Here is a 17,546-nt window from a genome sequence, read left to right on the forward strand (position 1 = left end):
CATGGTTCAACTTTCTTTGGTTGATATCTCACAAAAGATCTATTAAAGCAACTTGTATGTACATAAAAAAGCTGGTTTTCCCACCATAGTATCTATAGAATATAGAGTATCTACTATTAAAAAGGAAAAAAAAAAAATGGTTACACTTTATTTTAAGGTGACATAGTTACATTGTACTTATTCAAATAAATACTGAGTAATATTAATTAACTATATGTACTTACAATAGAGTTACAGTTAGGGTTTGGTTTAGGGTTAGTTACTTGTGATTATGCATAATTTACTGTTATTACCATAGTAAACACATATAGTGACGTGTAACTGCGTCACCTTAAAATAAAATGTTACCAAAAAAAATAAATCATAAGACTGGATAATGTGGCAGTCTATACCAAATGTACAGTTTACTAATGCAAAGGTGAGAATTCAGCAAGAATCATAACCCGTTCTTTAAGAACTGCACAACTAGGTTGTTTATTTTGTGATAACTGATACAGGATAAATGTTATACATTCTTTTTTTTTTTTTTTCAAAACACTGATATTTTGTCATTTTTCTGTTTTAATATGTAAAAATTACACCAAACAAAAGCAAGGATTTGGCGAGATCGATATGATACATGATCTGGATGTTTAACAAAATCGACTATAAATCATGAGCAGCGATTGACGGGCGACACTGGCAATCCTCTGTTCAGTTATAAGAGACGATGATAACAAAGAACACAAAACAGAGAACTAAAACGAGGACGTTACGGATAAGATGCCAGTGTGCGCCAGAGAAACATAATTCTTCCAAGTCATCATTCATAGCCAAGAAAATGCACACAGAATAATCTTTCTGCTGTATATATGCAATTGCTCGAGCTCTTGAGTCGACTGTACTGTACAAAAAGACATACAGATGTTGTAGACATACTTTAAACCTAGTCTCTCAATACTTCAGTATAAACAAAACAAAACTCTGGTTTAAGGAGCTAAAAACTACAATGGACTTTCTTAAAAAAAAAAAAAAAAAGAAAAGATTTTGACATTCACATTTCTGAAACGTCTGGTAACGGCATTGATCATGATGGACTAGTGTCGAGATGTGATGCTTTTCAATGAGGCATTCCCTCCTTTGAGTAGCTGTCTGTCCTCCTTAAACCACTCCTGTCTGTTCGTTGTGTTTCAGCCGAGCATGTTTAATCTCGGCCATGAGAATGAATGAGTGAGAAAGAGACAAGGAGATCACAAAAATCCATCCCAAGGCTTGAGGTTGTTACGGTGAGGCGGGGGCCTTGCTGTTGTAGTGCACCTGGTACCTGTTGACATGTAAGCCTTTGACCTGCATGGACACGCAGGTGGTCTTGCAGGGGATCATGTCCTCATCTTCTTCTCCCATGAGCCAGTCCTGGACGCTGCGCTCGGCGGCGGGGGACACGTGCTCGCTCAACCAGCCCCGGTGCCACTGCTCAAAGCGCTCATGTTGGGCCCGTGCTACTCTGTGCTGGGACTAGGGAAAGAGACGAGACAAAAAAAAAAAAAAAATGAATACACTACAGTTCAAAAGCTTGGGGTCAGTAACCGTTTTTTTTTTAATAACTTTATAGAGATCTAGTATAGAATTACTAGAATGAAAAATGTGTAGTGACTAGTGGCGTAACGGTACAGATGTCACGGTTCGGTGCATACAGTCAGATGGTGAATATAGTCAGTCACAGGCGATTCACACTCCAATCCAGAAGGGGGTGCGAGTGGTAATGCAACGCTGTTTGCTAACCGCCACAACAAGAAAAAGCACAGAAGAACAACAGACGATCTATGCATAGATATGTTTACGTGTAATCTCTCAACCAGTGTTTCAACTGTGGAAAGACATCAATAAAAAAAAAAAAAACTAACTCATACAGCATTACATTTACCTCAGGCAAGTCATTTAGTGTCCACAGCATGTTAGTTTACTAGAGAAATGAACTCTAGAGGGGAGAATTTCACTAAATATATGCACTATATTATCTTATATATTCATTATATATACACACTTTACCTATTAGTAATGTCTTATTTAATATGTTTAAATAAATTTGTCAAGTTATGACAGTAAAATAAATAATTTTATAAGTAAGCAATAAGGTACTCGAGGCTGTGCTGTGCTGAGCCGTGACTTATTCACGATACAGCACTAGCCTCAAGTACCTTATCGCTTTTATAAAACGGTTACCACACAATAAAGCCAGAAATATGTATCAATGCAAATTTCATGAAGTTAACTTTTTCTAAAAGCCTTCCTTCCGCCGGAAAAAAACAGTCCCTGACCGTGTAGTTACTTTTTCACGCCATTAGATGGCGGCAAATACTATCTTTATGAGTGTGTCAGTCATTGTTTTGAAAACGGAACAAGACGCAACTAACAAATGCTTTGACTAGCGCTGTCAGTCACGTGAAAACCCCTTAAATGTTAGGACAAGATAATATATCGGACATTTAAACAGATGTTTTATTATGAACATAGGACTGACTTGAAGGAAAATGCTAAATATGAATGCAGGTAATAAACTCGCTCACTCAATCTCTTTCTCACAACACTCTTCTACATAATACAGTAAGCTTCAATGAACAATATCAACTGAGAACATACAGTTTACGTTGCTAAGGGTGTTGTGTAGTGATACACAGAACCGTTGGGTGAAGCGGTCATAGCCGTGTTTTATTGTAAATAAAACACAGGTATTGACCAATCAGAATCAAGGACAGGAACTAACCGTTTTATAATTAGATTTAGAAGTTAATGCTTGTGTTCAGTTTACTTTTTTTTGTTATTTGAGTGCTGATTATTATATCTAAAAATAAATAGCAACTGAATTTAATAGTTTGGGCTCTGTTGGTAATTGTAACCTTTAATATTATAGTAATGTGCAAGAAAGGGCTCCCTGCATATAATTTACAGAATTAGCCGAGATAGATTTTTTATCCTTAGAAAATATTAATTATAATTCATTTTTTAAAGAGAGGGACACAAATAAAAAAAAAAAAGAATCAATTTTAATGTTTAGTTTTCTCCCCCTTGTTGTACCTCGGTATTGAAGTAACTTCAATACTGAGGTACGTACCGAATCGTCATGTTTGTGTACCGTTACACGCCCAATGATGACTATGTGATGACAATGATAGAAAAGTACAGGATTTTGTTTTTGTATTTTATCAACATACCCTCCGAGCCTTCACCAGGGCTCCTCGGCGGTACATGTAGTCTTCGGAGTTCATCACAAACACCATCTTGTGCGTGTTGAGTTTGAAACGGCAGTCCAGGTTCCCGGCTGTCTCCACACCCATCTTCCGATGCCACTCTCTCCGGCAGCGCATGGCTTCCACCTGCTTGAGCTGCCAGCCACGGAAATGCCTCAGATTCCTAAAGGTGAGAGGTGTGGAACAAACGTAAACCTACTTTCACCTGGCCAGACCTAATTCAGCATTTATTAAATTTACACAAACAAATTTTTGGTTTGTTACAGTTTTGTAACAATGGTCTATGACTTCATACTGAGACCGTGATTGATTGATTTCAGAAACATTAGTGTAATTAGTGCAAGTAATACTGGGCTTGTCTACACCATGACGTGGGCCACCCTCCAAATAAAAAATAACTAAAAAAAATAAAAATAAATAATAATAAAAGAAATAAAATAAAATCCATGCACCTTTAAAATAAAAAAACGTGCCCACAGAAAGCCGCCTCTCATACTGAATAGAGTGCAATACTGAACTGAGTTCCCTCCTGTGTCTTTTTGCACTTGCAAAACGTCAAAATTCCCTTGTAAACACAGCCGGATATGTCTTAAGTGAACGTAAACAGTTGACAAAGAAAACGCATATGTAACAGTATACTGGATCCATGCAGCTCTTAAAGTGACAGCAGCCTAATATTCCTGCTGCCGTCTCTATAATAACTTTAAACAACAAAAGACAAAGGGAATATTCACTTGCTGTTCTTGATTGAATAACATTTGTAGCTATTTGTAATGCATATTTTATTTATAAAGTGCAGTGTTATTTTACATTTGATTACAGTTTCTGTACCTGAAAATCTTAAAACACTGTTTATTTCAATTGTATCTTTGGTCACTTGTATTTATTTGTGCGACTGCTAATTTATTTTTTTTTTTTTTTTTAAATTAGCCTACTGAGTGTTTACTTGTCTTTAATAATGCTTGAAATGTGTATTACTCAGGCTAGTTGTTTTTGCTATCGTAATTTTAAACCATAGGCAGAAGTTCCTTGTCTAAGTGTTCTTTAACTTGTTGATTTTTGTTCATGGTAATCAGCTACAATGAAATTTTTTGCAACAAGACTTGAAGAAACAAGTTTTTTTTACTTCCTCCAGGAATCGAAATTAGGAATCGATAAGCAGAATCGGAACCATTAAAATTCAAACGATACTGAACCCTACTATTAACCATCTGGCTCCAAAAGGTAAAGAATATGCATAAACAGAGCAGGTTAAACGTGCATAAATGTTTTTTTTACCTGGGTAGAAACACAGGCTTGAAGTAGTAGCCTTCTGCCTGAGAGCACACAGACTCCGTCCCTATATACTGCTCCATGTAATTAGACAGGCTCTGAAACAACATCATAAAAGACAGCAAACATTAATGCATTAGGAACAGGATTACACTCCTGCCTCACCAAACCAGACTACCCTATTAAATTTAATGCTTTAAAGATTTCTAGGAAAAAACAAGTACTTTCTGTTGTAACAATAACAGAACTGTGCGAGGAGGTACCTGAACATCCAGCGGGTCATCGCCCTGGGCCTCCTCCGTGTCCAGCAGCTCAATCGTTAAGGTTACCTGACCTTTGTTTTGAATGAACATGACCTGACAAAAGAAAGAGCCAAGAAATTACAATTGAAACTAATAGTAATTACAAAACATGCATAAAAATTCATAAGATGAATGCAACCGAGGAGGTGAATATCAGATCTTAAATTAGATATCCACATAAATGTTGGTCATATATAGGCACAGCATTAGGACAAGCACCTTGAAGCAGTTCTCTTCAGCCATGACTCTCTCTGCTTTCCATTGGTAACTGGCCTCCCAAGCGGCACGGACACACTGGGATGAGAGATTCCCACCGGCGGCTCCCCTCTTCCTCTCAGCCAGGTACAGCTCAGTGACTTGCAGACACACCTCATCACTGACCAGGTGTTGAAGCTGCCAATTAGAGAGAAGAGCATTTTAACACCCTGATCACAGTAAAGGCTCTTTGGTGTATTTGTGGGAATACAGAGACTCTGACTGTCACACTTATGATGCTATAATAGGGCTGAACGATTCATTGAAATAAAACCAAAAACGCCTATATCACCACCCACAAAAAATGTCTGCACCCATAGAACTTCAAAAAATTGACACCATGTCATTAATCAGTATTAATAGTATTAATTTTTCAGTTTTTATTAACATTTGTTAATGTTAGTTAATAAAAATGGTAACACTTTACAATAGTCTCATTTGTTAACATTAACTTTAATGTATTAACTAACATGAACTAACAATGAGCAATACATTTGTTACAGTATTTATTAATCTTTGTTAATGTTAGTTAATAAAAATCTAGCCGTTCATTGTTAGTTGTTAGTTCACAGTGCATTAACTAATGTTAACATAAAACATTTGATTTTAATAATGTATTAGGGTCACACTTTATTTTAAGGTGTCCTTGTTACACTGTAATTATACATCTAAGTACTGAGTAATATTACGTAACTACATGTACTTACTATAGGGTTACGATTAGGGTTTGATTGGGTTCAGGGTGTTCCATGTAATTATGCATAATTTATAGTTATTAATAACAATGACACAAATAAAGTGTTACCTGTATTAGTAAATGTTGAAATTAACATTTATTAAGATTAATAAATGCTGTAGAAGTCTTGTTTATTGTTAGTGCTTGTTAACTAATGTAGTTAACTAATGTTAACAGATGGATCATTATTGTAAAGTGTCACTTTACAATAATGATCTTTCTTGAACTTAATACGTACTTATACAAATATTAGTGCGTTTAAAACCAGAAATCAGACTGGAAAATGCAGAAAAAAAATATCAAAATGCACTCTCATATTTACATATAAATGCATACATTCAGAGGGGGGGATTAAGGAAGAAAAAAAAAAAATATGACATTTACAAAATGTCTTCTAATGGTTCAAAAGCAAAACCAGCCATTTGGAAAAGGTCAGTGAGTAGAAAAAGAGTTGTAAATTACAAGTGTAATTTTCTTTGGTGCAAGAAACCTTAACTATCATTATAATTGAACTTCAAGGAGAGAAAAACAAATGCGCATAATACGGCCCCTTTGAAATTATACAAATTACCCCAAAAAAAAAACGTTGATTTGCAACGTTATCCAACTCTGACTCACCTGTCTTACGATGTTCTGAATAAGCTTGTCGATGGTGAAGCCGATGTAAGCGTGGATGGTGAACATCTCCCTCAGGGTGTCCTCATACTGCGTGGACTCCAGGTTTCCATCCAGTAGACTGCGTACCATGTCTAAGAATGCTGGGTAATATTCCTCTAACTCCACCTCACCTAATAAAAAAGACATTACTTATAAAAATTGTGCAAGAATGCTAATTTGGTTCTAAAAACTAGACTTAACTATCCCAAAGCAAATGAACTTGCTGCCACAATGCTAGGCTGTTGTAGATGGAAGTGATCATTCAGGAAATCTACTCACTTGGCTGTTTTAGACGCAGCTCCATGGCCAGGTCATTTGCCTTTTCTCTGCGCCCCTCTCCCATGAGCAGCCGTTCCCGATTCTGCTCCGCCCTGTGTTCCAGTAACTGTCTCTCGGCCTGCCTGTAAACCCTCAGCAGCCGCGAGCAGAGAGTCTGGTGCAGCCTCAGGAAGAAGTACCAGTTATTATTGACGAAGAACAGGTTGTAGACTCCATCCAGCTCCTTCTGGTGCTCAGCTTCTGGGTCTCGCAGATCCACAGCCTCCCCTTCTGGATTCATGCTGTGGGAGGCCGTAGAGGTGTCCATGCTCTGAGGGGAAGTGCATCGTCTTCTTCTGGAATCGCCATTCAACTGTTGTTGGCCGCCTGTCGTTGAGACTCCACCTCCTGCGGCGGAGCCGTCCTCACCCTCTGCCTCCTCGTCCGTAAACTCCTCCGTCTCGCTAAGCTCTCCACGACGGGCAAAAAAGAGATCGGGGACGAAGTGCTGGATGATGCGCTTGATGTGGTCCTTGTCGTCCTTGTGGATGGTGGGCTGCCGCTTGACGTGGTAGATGATGAGGGAGGCAGCGTCTTCCAGGATCTGCTTGTCTTCGTAAGTGAAGATCATGTGGGGCTCGCTGGTCGAACCTGTGCCCGATCCGTCACGACCTTGCTGGCCGACACCGCCCTCTTCTGTGCTCTGCTCCTGCCGCTGTGGAAGGGAAAAAAAGTGCTTGTTGTAACATGTTGTCATCTGCATGACACATGAGACTCTTGTAGCAAGCGAACCGAGTTGAGATTTCAGACACTGTCCCCAGTTCTTACTGAGCAGGAATGCAGGGTTAAAATGTTGAAGATAGTATTTAATGAGTTCTTACTGTTCTTGAATTTAAGTTTATTTTGACAATAAAGACACACCTATGTGCTATTCCTAAATTATATTGCTATGTTGCTCTGCGGCTTCATTTATCATCAAAGTGTAAAAACATTGACAAATAATTCTAAAATGTTAAAAATTAAGGTATCTGGTCTATCGTATTTCCCTACTTAAGAAACATTCTTAAAGTTAGGGAGGCTAAGAGGGATTAGAAGTGGAAAAAAGGAAGAATATGAAGTTTTAAAGAGACCCTGTGGAAAAAGACCAGAAGAAAGATGTGAGTGAAGATTTGGGGAATAAAACGACTTGAGGTGTAGTAGAGTGGAATAATTCATGAGATACGGTTTATTAAATCAGGTGGTTGAAATGTCTGCTGCCTTTTTTCCACTGCATGAGAAGAATGAAAAAAAGGGTGAAAAACTGATTTTGGTAACAGTATTTTACTGAATAATGATATTGCGAAATTAACTGTTAAAGATGTTATAGATTTATGCTTTTGACCTTCAAATCAAATGTCACTGTGACTAAATCAATGAGCAGAACATTTAACTATCATTGAAGACTATCATTGTCAGTCTCCAACAAGTTTAGTTCTTTATTAACTTCCAATGTGACTTTAGTCTCTAAAAAGATAGACCTAAATTATCACTACTACAGTCAAAATAACATACGAGACTCAAAATTGTTTCTTTCAGGGACGGACTATAAGTATGTGAAAAGCTCTTCTCCAGTACCTGAGACTGAGCTGTTAGGTACTGAGCTGAACTCACCTCATCATAGATGCTCTCTATTTCATTGAGAAGACTCTTGGATCGGAGGGCCTTCATGTCGTTCTGTTTGAAGTTGACACCCTGGTGGTCCAGTGATTTCAGATACGCCTTCTCGTATTGCTCTCTCCAGATTTTGTTGAAACCCTGCTGAGCCTCCCTCCACTCCTCCTCTTTAGCTTTCAATCTACAGCAAGAAAATCATTTTTTTTCCATCAAAATGCTTTTTCTGCTAGAGTGAGGAATTATTAAAACTTTGTGAACACAAATTACTGCAAAATAGTAGGGACGGCACCTAAAAATTACAATGAATTAAAGGGTTAGTACACCCAAAAATGAAAATTCTGAAATCAATTACTCATTTTCATGTCATTCCAAAAGACTTTCGTTCATCTTCGGAACACAAATGAAGATATTTGTAATGAAATCTGAGAGATTTCTGTCCCTCCATTGAAAGTCTATTCACCCAAAACTCTGATGGTTCAAAATGTTTATAAAAAGAGATCGGAAAATAAATCCATATGAATCAAGTGGTTTGATCCAAGTCTTCTGAATAGACATGATTGCTTTAAATGATGAACAGATTTAATACTTGCTTGACCCACGAGAACCAATAAGGTTCATTCTCACGTGTTACGGCAGCATGTTTGAGGTTCCGCGAGAACCAATGAGGTGCGTCAAGCATGTACATGTGGTCAAACATGTTTGATGCACAATATCAATGTTTGTGTTCCAAAAATGAACGAAGGTCTGATGGGTTTGGAACTACATGAGGGTGAGTAACTGATGACAATTTTCATTTTTGGGTGAACTAAACCTAAAAGAGGCAGTGTGAGAGAGATGCAGGGGGGGGAAACAAGAAAAGGGAAAAATAAAAATAAGATTTGTTTGTTAACCTTTTAAGTACAACAGGAACTGCAGTGGCTGGACTCCTCTTCAACCCCTCTATGATCTCTGGAGCCTTGTCGCCGTAGATACGATAGACTGCACGCCGCTGTATGACCTCAGAAGTTCCACCCAGGCAGTCGTCCAATCGGAAGCGCTCTTGGTCCTCCGGCGAAAGGCGCGATAGCTTCTTCTGCACGCTTTCCAAAACTCTTATCGTTGCCAAATTAGTCTCAAGCACAACATCCAGCTACGAGGTTATAAAAAAAAAAAATAATAAAATAAAAAATAAAAAAAAACCTCAATATCCATCTCAACTGAGTATCAGTTGAAACCTCGTGATATTTTTCAAAAAGATAATCTTACCTCAAATCTCTCATCCTCACAGCGATGAAGTTGCTCTTCATATGGTGTTTTCTTGGAACTCACAAAAGTGGAGTCTTCAGACCAGGAAGGGAATGAGACCCAGGTATCATTCAGCACCTAAAACAAAACAATGAGCTTGAACCACTTGTACAACCATCAGGTTTCCGACCCCATGACTGAAGCCTTCATAGATGTAGCAGTATCTGACTGCTCTTTTAAAGATGTCTGGCACACCAGCCACTTCACATTTGGCATGAATATCTAGCTTATTATCTACAGATAAAATTACTGTTTACAAACAAGCGTTCGGCGACGACACCTCCGGCTTCTCCAGGCACCATGGAAGCTATTTGAGATGAGTGCTTCCATTTAAATGGAGCTGAAAAAAGTGCAGTGTGGGGTCTGAAACACCCCATTTTCCAAACAATTCATGGAGATTTGGGTTTCTGCAGATTTGTACCATTATCTGTGGATCAGGACCAACCCAGGATTTGTGTCATCATTAACGCCTCTCCTCGAAACAACTGACGGCTGCGTGGCTGACGTTTTTGTCATGGAAGATTTGCATTTCTCTTGTATTACTAGCATACATCTGAGGTGAAATGTGTATAAAACCAGTAAAGGAAATGTTACATAATATTATTTTATTTTGTTGCCATTGTAATAATTATAGTACAAACATTACATTGCTTGTATGTCATCATAATTTTATCTATATCCGTTGAAAGTGCAGTACCTCTTTGCATATAGCAGTTCGACCACTGCATTTGGGCTGCTGGTAGGTCTTGGGCAGGGCTCTGTAACTGGAACCCAGGCGTTTACAGGAGGCGTAATCCACTTCTCTGCCTCCACCCTCCATGTAGCGGTCGGAGAGCCCCGAGATGGCATGAGACAGCTCTTTATCACCCAAAAATGACTTAAACTGGGTGTACAGTTCTGGAAACTTCCTACAAAATAAGGCACCAGTGGCATATGACTCATGAGTGACATGAAAGGGCTGCAAAATGCACCATATGAAAACAAACAGGATTAAATAAACAGGCCCTCTTTTAAAATTGGTCTTACCCCAAGAATGGAGTTACAAGCTGCAGGAGTTCGGCCCCTGAAACCACTTCTTGATTGAACAGGGCTATGCAGCGTAAGAAATTCTCATACACCTCCTGACTCTTGAGCAGACGACGAACCTAAAATGATAAATAAATACAATTGTTCAATGTTTGAGACTATGTAATAAGTCCTAAGGCAACGGCTGACTTGCTACCGCTTAGAACAACTGTGTCTATGAAACGCACCTTATCAAAGAACGTGAATTCCCGCAGGACTCCGTGTTTTCCTACAGAAGCAAAAGACGGGTCCTTGGAACAGGAATACTTCATTTTTTTCTACATGGATAAAAAGATAAATTAAGCATAAGTAACCCACATATATTGGGAGATATGCAAACTTTACAACTCTTTAAAGATACAGCGGTATATAGGATCCTTGCATTGGCACGAGTGAACTCTGACCTTTAGAAGTGGCGTCATGTGGGGCAACAGCATGGGTCTAGGTCTCTTCTTGGTCTGTTTATTCATTTCCTCTTCCTCTGCTTTCTTCAAATGGTCTTTGCCAGTCAAAGAACCTCCAGTGAACTGGAATCAGAGACGTAAGTCCTTATAAAAATCAATTTACCCTAAAGTTTGGGGTCGGTAGTTGTTGTTTTTTTTTGTATTTGAAGGAAGTCTCTTATGCTCACCAAGGTTGCATTTATTTGATAAAAACAAAACAGTAATACTGTGAAATATTCTTACAATTTAAAATAGTTGTTTTCTATTTAAATATATTTTAAAATATAATTTATCCCTGTTATGGCAAAGCTGAAATCATTACTCCAGTCTTCAGTGTCACATGATCCTTCAGAAATCATTCTAATATGTGGATTTGGTGTTAAAAAACATTTCTTATTATTATCAATGTTGAAAACTATCATGTTTTTGTGATAGAAAGTAAAAAAAAGCATTTATTTGACATAGAAATGCTTTGTAACATAAATGTATTTACTGTCACTTTAGATCAATTTAGTACATTCTTGCTGAATAAAAACATTAATTTATTAAGTCTTACTGACCCCAAAATTTTGAATGATAGTGTACACAACTGAAAATGTTTAAGAGAAAATCATTCTGTTGCAATAAAGCACAAGACAAATTTAAAAGTGCACAAAAGGTAATTTTCTAACCAGAGATCTCTTTGCATCAGGCAAGAACTGGCCAAACTCTGCAAGTAGATCCTCTTGACCTTTGAAAAGGCTTGCCACTTTAGAGAAAACCTCATCTTCGGTCATTCCTCCAGTGCTACGGCCTCTGCTCTCCTTCACCTCCAGCTGCTCCTTCTGCAGATGGACACAGGACGCCCAAAATCAATGAACATCGATAAGTTTATGGGATGGGTAGGAAAACAGTCCAAGAGCCCATTTCCCTTTAGCGCTAGTAGGTGGTAGCCTAGTCACAGCTTCAATGCAGCACACCCACACGGTCTGTTCATCTACTGTCTGATGCATACTGAATGAAAAAAGGCAGCCAAAAATCACAAGCTCCAATCTGATTGGCTTGCTAAAACTGAAAATACCTACAAGCAGAACTGTATATTCCTACAAACGCTTTGTATTCTTATTTATTGTATGTGAAATTATGAGGACTTCATATTTTAAGACTGACAAAAATTCAGATCACAAAGTATACAGACATCTTTTGCAGTCCTAAATGCACATAATCACAAAAAATAGGTTAGTGGCTTTTCGTGTTGTTCAAACAATTTGAAGGGATAGTTCATCCAAAAATTAAATGACAGTTGACGGCAGCCATAGCAGGAAAAAAAAAATACTATGGAAGTCATTGGCTACTGTCAACTCTCTGATTACCAACATTTTTCAAAATATCTTCATTTGTGTTCAACAGAAGAAAGAAACTCATACAGGTTTGGAGCAACTTGAAGGTGAGTAAATGATGACAAAAGTTTCATTTTTGGGTAAACTATCCCTTTAACGAGTGGTTCTTTGCCAAAACATGCTACATAGTGGACCAGACCTTATGTTGATAGCCAAAAGTTTGGCTCAGTGATATCAGTGGTAGACTAGTGGTTAAGGATTTGGGCTGGTAATACAAAAGGTTGCAGGTATGGTCAAACCTAGAGAAAAACAGAACAAAAATGTGGTTTCACTATTGCGCTCACCTGGTATGTATGTAGAATTTCCAGAAAGGACCGGTAGGTTTCTGGGTTGTCCAAAAATCGATTTTTGATCTTATTGACGTAACTAATGGCGCTGTCAAACTCCACAGGACTGGGCTCTGATGTGGGAGGGGACACTGACGTGGTGGCCGGCTGTGATTGGCTCTCTCTGCTGGGCAGAGGAAGTGATAACCTGCTTGATTGTTCAGGAGGTCCAGAAGATGAAGCGATGCTCTCAGGAGAGGTCACGGCTTCATTCTGAGCCGACCCTGCCTCAGCCAAAACTGACGAAGAGGCACTAACCACGGGGCTGCCCGTGCTCCTTCCTGGTCCTGGAGAGACCTGGGGGGAAAGAATAAGAACCATTTAACCAAAGTCTTACTTTAATATACCAAGAAAGACAATGTCCCACATAGGTTCACTACATCACTTTAACTCAAAACATACACTACCATTCAAAAGTTTGGGGTCAGTGAGATTTTTTTAATATTTTTGAAAAAAAGTCTCTAATGGATGCAGTTATTTGATTAAAAATCCAGTAAAAACTGTAATACTGTGAAATATTATTACAAAGCTGAATTTACAGCATCATTACTCCAGTCTTCAGTGTCAGATGATCCTTCAGAAATCATTCTAATATGCTGATTTACTGCTCAAGAAACATTTCTTATTATTAATGTTGAAAACATAATAATATTGATGTGTAAACCGTGAAACTTTTTTTTTCAGGAGTCTTTGATGAAACAGAAACCTTTTGTAACTTCATAACTGTCTTTACTGCATGTTGATCAACTTGCATCCTTGCTACATCATTTAATTTCTTAAAAAACAAACAGCTTTTAAGCTATCTATTGCATGTTAGAAAACGGTATCAAACTCTTTTATACTTAATTGGTTAATACCTTTAAACTTTAACTCAATTCATATGCAAACTCAATTCATCACGCTAAATATCTGTGGAAATATCCATAACAGCGTTACATAAATAGGAGGAATTATTTTTATTATGTAATTACAACTATAACTGTTGACAGCAAGTAATAATAAACCTCTCAAATTTTCAAGAAGTAACCGTCCATTTATTCTAAAACACAATTTAGCGGACTACTCCCCGACAGTCTATGTGGCATGACATCACCAAAGTGTGAACTCTAAGGAAGCCAGTGAGGGGCCCATTTGGGACAGGGCCAAAGTCAACATGAAATCAATATCAACCCTATTTACTCTGTTAATACACATTCCTCGTCTTTTTGTTCACAGTTCATCATTGCACATTAATAAAATTTAAAAAAAATTGCAAAAATATTTGTCTTTGCAATCACTCATTAAAACGCAATTACTTGTTCCACCTCTTCTTTTCTTTTCTGCCAGCAAGTCAATGTGGGCTATTTGAAAAGGCCAAACAGCCATTTAGGCATTGTTTTAGCAATCTTGCATTCTAGCAGGCAATGCTTACTTTTCACAATCCAATCAATTCCCAATAGATAAAAAAAAGTAAAGTAAAGACATATCCTAAATAGTTTTTCTCCAAATATCTTGCTTCACTCAGAGATGTCACAGAAGGAAAATTAGTTGTGAATTCAGTGATGACCTTTTCACAGTTGACGAACTGAAACAAGCAGTAAAAAATGAAGAACAAAACACAGACACCAATGCAAACTAGTAGTAAACTGTTGCACCACATGTTCTACCTGTGAGGGAAACGGGGACTGAAGAAATGCCATTCCATTCTTAGGAATTTCGATCCGATACCCAGGCGGTAAAAAGGCATTAAACCCCAGGACAAGGTCAGGATGTCCATGGAAGAGCTGAGAAACTCTGTTGATAACGCCAGGCGTGTCAATGCTGTGGATGGAGACATCAGAAATACATTCATTCATTCATTAATACTTTTTGTGCATTGGAGCACATTTAAAGTGCACAGACACTTGCATACCTTTGAGATTTGAACTCTTTCATGATATCCAGAAACTTATTGTATATTCCTGGATCATTTCCAAACCGTATTTTGACTTGGTCCAAGTAAGATAAGGCATCCTCCACCTGCAACAAGAATAAACCTTGTTTACTAAAATGATGTTTCCAAACAATATAAAACACAATAAGCATGTACACAGGGACAGAACGCTTACTGAAAAGTAATGTGATGTTACCAGTAAAGGTATGGGATGGTAATAACATGCATTTACATCAGTTACTAAAAAAAAGTATCATTGTACTAACATATTTTTAACATGGTAGTACCTTGGAGCATTACAAAGACAAAGATGCATGAATCTCACCATTATGTTATATGTCAAAGTACCATGGTATTACCATAGCTAGATCATGGTAGCTACTGCTACAGTACTTTTTTTCCCAAGGTGCATGTACAAAATACCATGGTAGTATTATGATACTTTACCTTTTTTGGCTCGTGAAAGGACAGATGTGGGTCATCAAGTCCATTTCCAGTGAATGTGGAGCCCCATCACACTGAATGACTTTGCATTTGCTTATACTATTAAAGTAATACATTGTCTACAGTACATTCTTTGAATTATGCAAGACAAGAAAGAAAAAGAAAGCACTGGGGTATTTTATTTTTAAACCACTACACGCACAGAAAACGCAAGGTATTTTTCCTCTCTGTTCAGAAGAACAAAAAAACCCAATGAGAGAAAAAAACCGCACGCCTAAATAAACCTTCAAGATAAAAAGAACTGTTACTATGTCCTATACAAACAGTGAACCAAAAACAAGCGGTATAAGAGAAAAGCAGCCGGTTTGTATTCTCTTTGTATTTTTTTATTAAAATTCAGTGAGGAAAATAAAGGCTCACTGACTCTTTTAGCTCTGCTGCGTTAGCACTAATGCTAGTCACAACACACAACAACCCCGCTACGATTTCACAACAAAAACAAACAAAACGCGATTCAAACTGCTTTTTAACAGAGAATCGATTAAGCTATGCTTAACATACACTTCTGATTTCTTTCAAAGGTCAGATTAAAAACGAAAACGGACACATTTATGACAAAAGCAGCTGTTAGCTGAGCAAACCCCCCTTTCTTTCTCTTATCTACGTCAATTAAATTCAAACAAACCGGCTTAATCTAAAACAAATCAGGCGTAACGTGTGATTTTTTTTTTTTTGCGGACTCACAATAAATATCCACCGGTTTTGGTTTTAACAAAGAGCAAGGGTGAAAACACGACAGCGTAAAGGGAAAACATTAGACTTTAATTCAGCAGGCACACTTCCATCTTGTTTGACTGGTAAACTAGCATTGATTTGACCAGGAATCGATGCGTTAAGCGACAATAACTCGACTTTTCTAGCTTGAAATGGTGTAAATAAGTGCGTAAGATTTTCAAATCCATTTACACACACACACACACACACTCTCTCATTGTGAATGCTTTGATATGCCCCATATGCATATGAACAGCACAGCACTTCCTAATACACAATGCGTTGTAAGAGAGAATGGAAACACATGCACTTGCTGCAATGCTCTTTACCTTTAGTTTCTGAAAGTGCTGCTGCTGGACTTGCTTCTGAACCACATAGGCCTTGTCTTGGATCTGGTTGATTTGCTTCGCAGTGCTGCTGTGAGCCTGAATTTTCGCCATGGTGCGTTTCCTTCGCCACCAACAGCCACCGAAGCCACGATGTTTTACCGTCCCTCCGTATTTGCAGGTTGTTCTGGCGTGCAAAAAATCAGTTCGGTACGGGGGGCCACCCAGCTCTCTTCCCCCCACAAGTCCAGTCTACTTTACGGACGGCCACCCAGTTACTCCAGTATAGACTTCCAGCTCAAGACCGCAAGTGTTTAGAGACCTCTCAATCCCTACTAAAACTACACCATCAAGCGGAAGAATCAATAACGAGTCCCCATCGACATCCACGAAGAGAACGAGAAACAATGTATGTATTTTTTTTTCCAATGGTCGTATTATTTAAACAAATTGTGTATGTCTCTTTAAATTCGGCGGCAGCTGTGCGCTCGATCCTAGCGTCCGGAAACGGAGGGAGCTGAGGAGAATTGAAAAGCGCACGCGCACAAACCGAAAGAGGGCGGAGTGTACGGAATCTCAGCGGCCGCAGGCATGAATGGGATTCTGCACACGTTTTTGTTCATCGGGAGAGTGTTGCAAAAAGTTGTTTTGCATCGATTTAAAATGTTTTTGACTGATTGCCTTGATCAGCAATTCTGATAAATCTATAGGCTATGTAATATGATAAATTATATTGTTAACAGAAATTCATTTATTGAAATATGACAACTTTAAAGTTGTAAAAGGGATAATCATTTATGTCCCTTTGTTTCAGGAGAAAAACTAGATCTCTTTTATTGAATCCAAAAGGTTTTAATTATATTTTGCTACATATAAAGGTATTTGAAAGATTTTCAAGTGTCAAAAGGTCATTCGTTTTAACCGTCCAAAGGCCAATACAGCCATTTCATTTGTGATTAAAACATCTAAAAATGTAATAAATGTATATATTTTTCATTCAGGGAATATTTTATAACATCATATATTAATATAGTGCAAAATGATATTAAAGTGTAGAAGTCGTTGCTTTGTTATGAGAAAGAATGTCTGGAAAAATGAATTTCATTGATGTCATTGGGAGTAACTAATATAAAGGGACCATTTTGGATCAAGTCATTCGGTTCAGTATCATGTGACAGGATGTGACATCATTCAGACGCCTGCAAAGGACCACATGGTCATGAAGCAAAGTAA

The 17,546-nt window shown here is 38.0% G+C and overlaps 1 protein-coding gene across 2 annotated transcripts; it reads right to left on the reverse strand.

The window, feature by feature from the left end:
• Positions 1 to 446: 446 nt before the first annotated feature.
• Positions 447 to 17,121, reverse strand: sin3b (SIN3 transcription regulator family member B). 2 transcript variants are annotated; one of them, XM_048209337.1, is made up of 19 exons: positions 16,317 to 17,121; positions 14,749 to 14,855; positions 14,504 to 14,657; positions 12,816 to 13,154; positions 11,824 to 11,976; positions 11,114 to 11,236; positions 10,898 to 10,987; positions 10,671 to 10,789; positions 10,342 to 10,552; positions 9,606 to 9,722; positions 9,251 to 9,489; positions 8,358 to 8,541; positions 6,729 to 7,422; positions 6,411 to 6,580; positions 5,021 to 5,194; positions 4,763 to 4,855; positions 4,506 to 4,597; positions 3,192 to 3,390; positions 447 to 1,494 (listed from the first exon to the last, which is right to left on the reverse strand). In XM_048209337.1, exons 1-19 carry the CDS (start codon positions 16,425 to 16,427, stop codon positions 1,261 to 1,263), a joined length of 3,603 nt encoding a protein of 1,200 aa, XP_048065294.1. In that variant the 5' UTR covers positions 16,428 to 17,121; the 3' UTR covers positions 447 to 1,260. The 2 variants fall into 2 exon arrangements, with proteins under 2 accessions (XP_048065294.1, XP_048065295.1); XM_048209338.1 differs by lacking the exon at positions 16,317 to 17,121 and adding an exon at positions 15,217 to 15,521.
• Positions 17,122 to 17,546: the final 425 nt, after the last annotated feature.

Source organism: Megalobrama amblycephala, linkage group LG12, assembly GCF_018812025.1.
Source record: "Megalobrama amblycephala isolate DHTTF-2021 linkage group LG12, ASM1881202v1, whole genome shotgun sequence".
NCBI lineage: Eukaryota > Metazoa > Chordata > Actinopteri > Cypriniformes > Xenocyprididae > Megalobrama > Megalobrama amblycephala.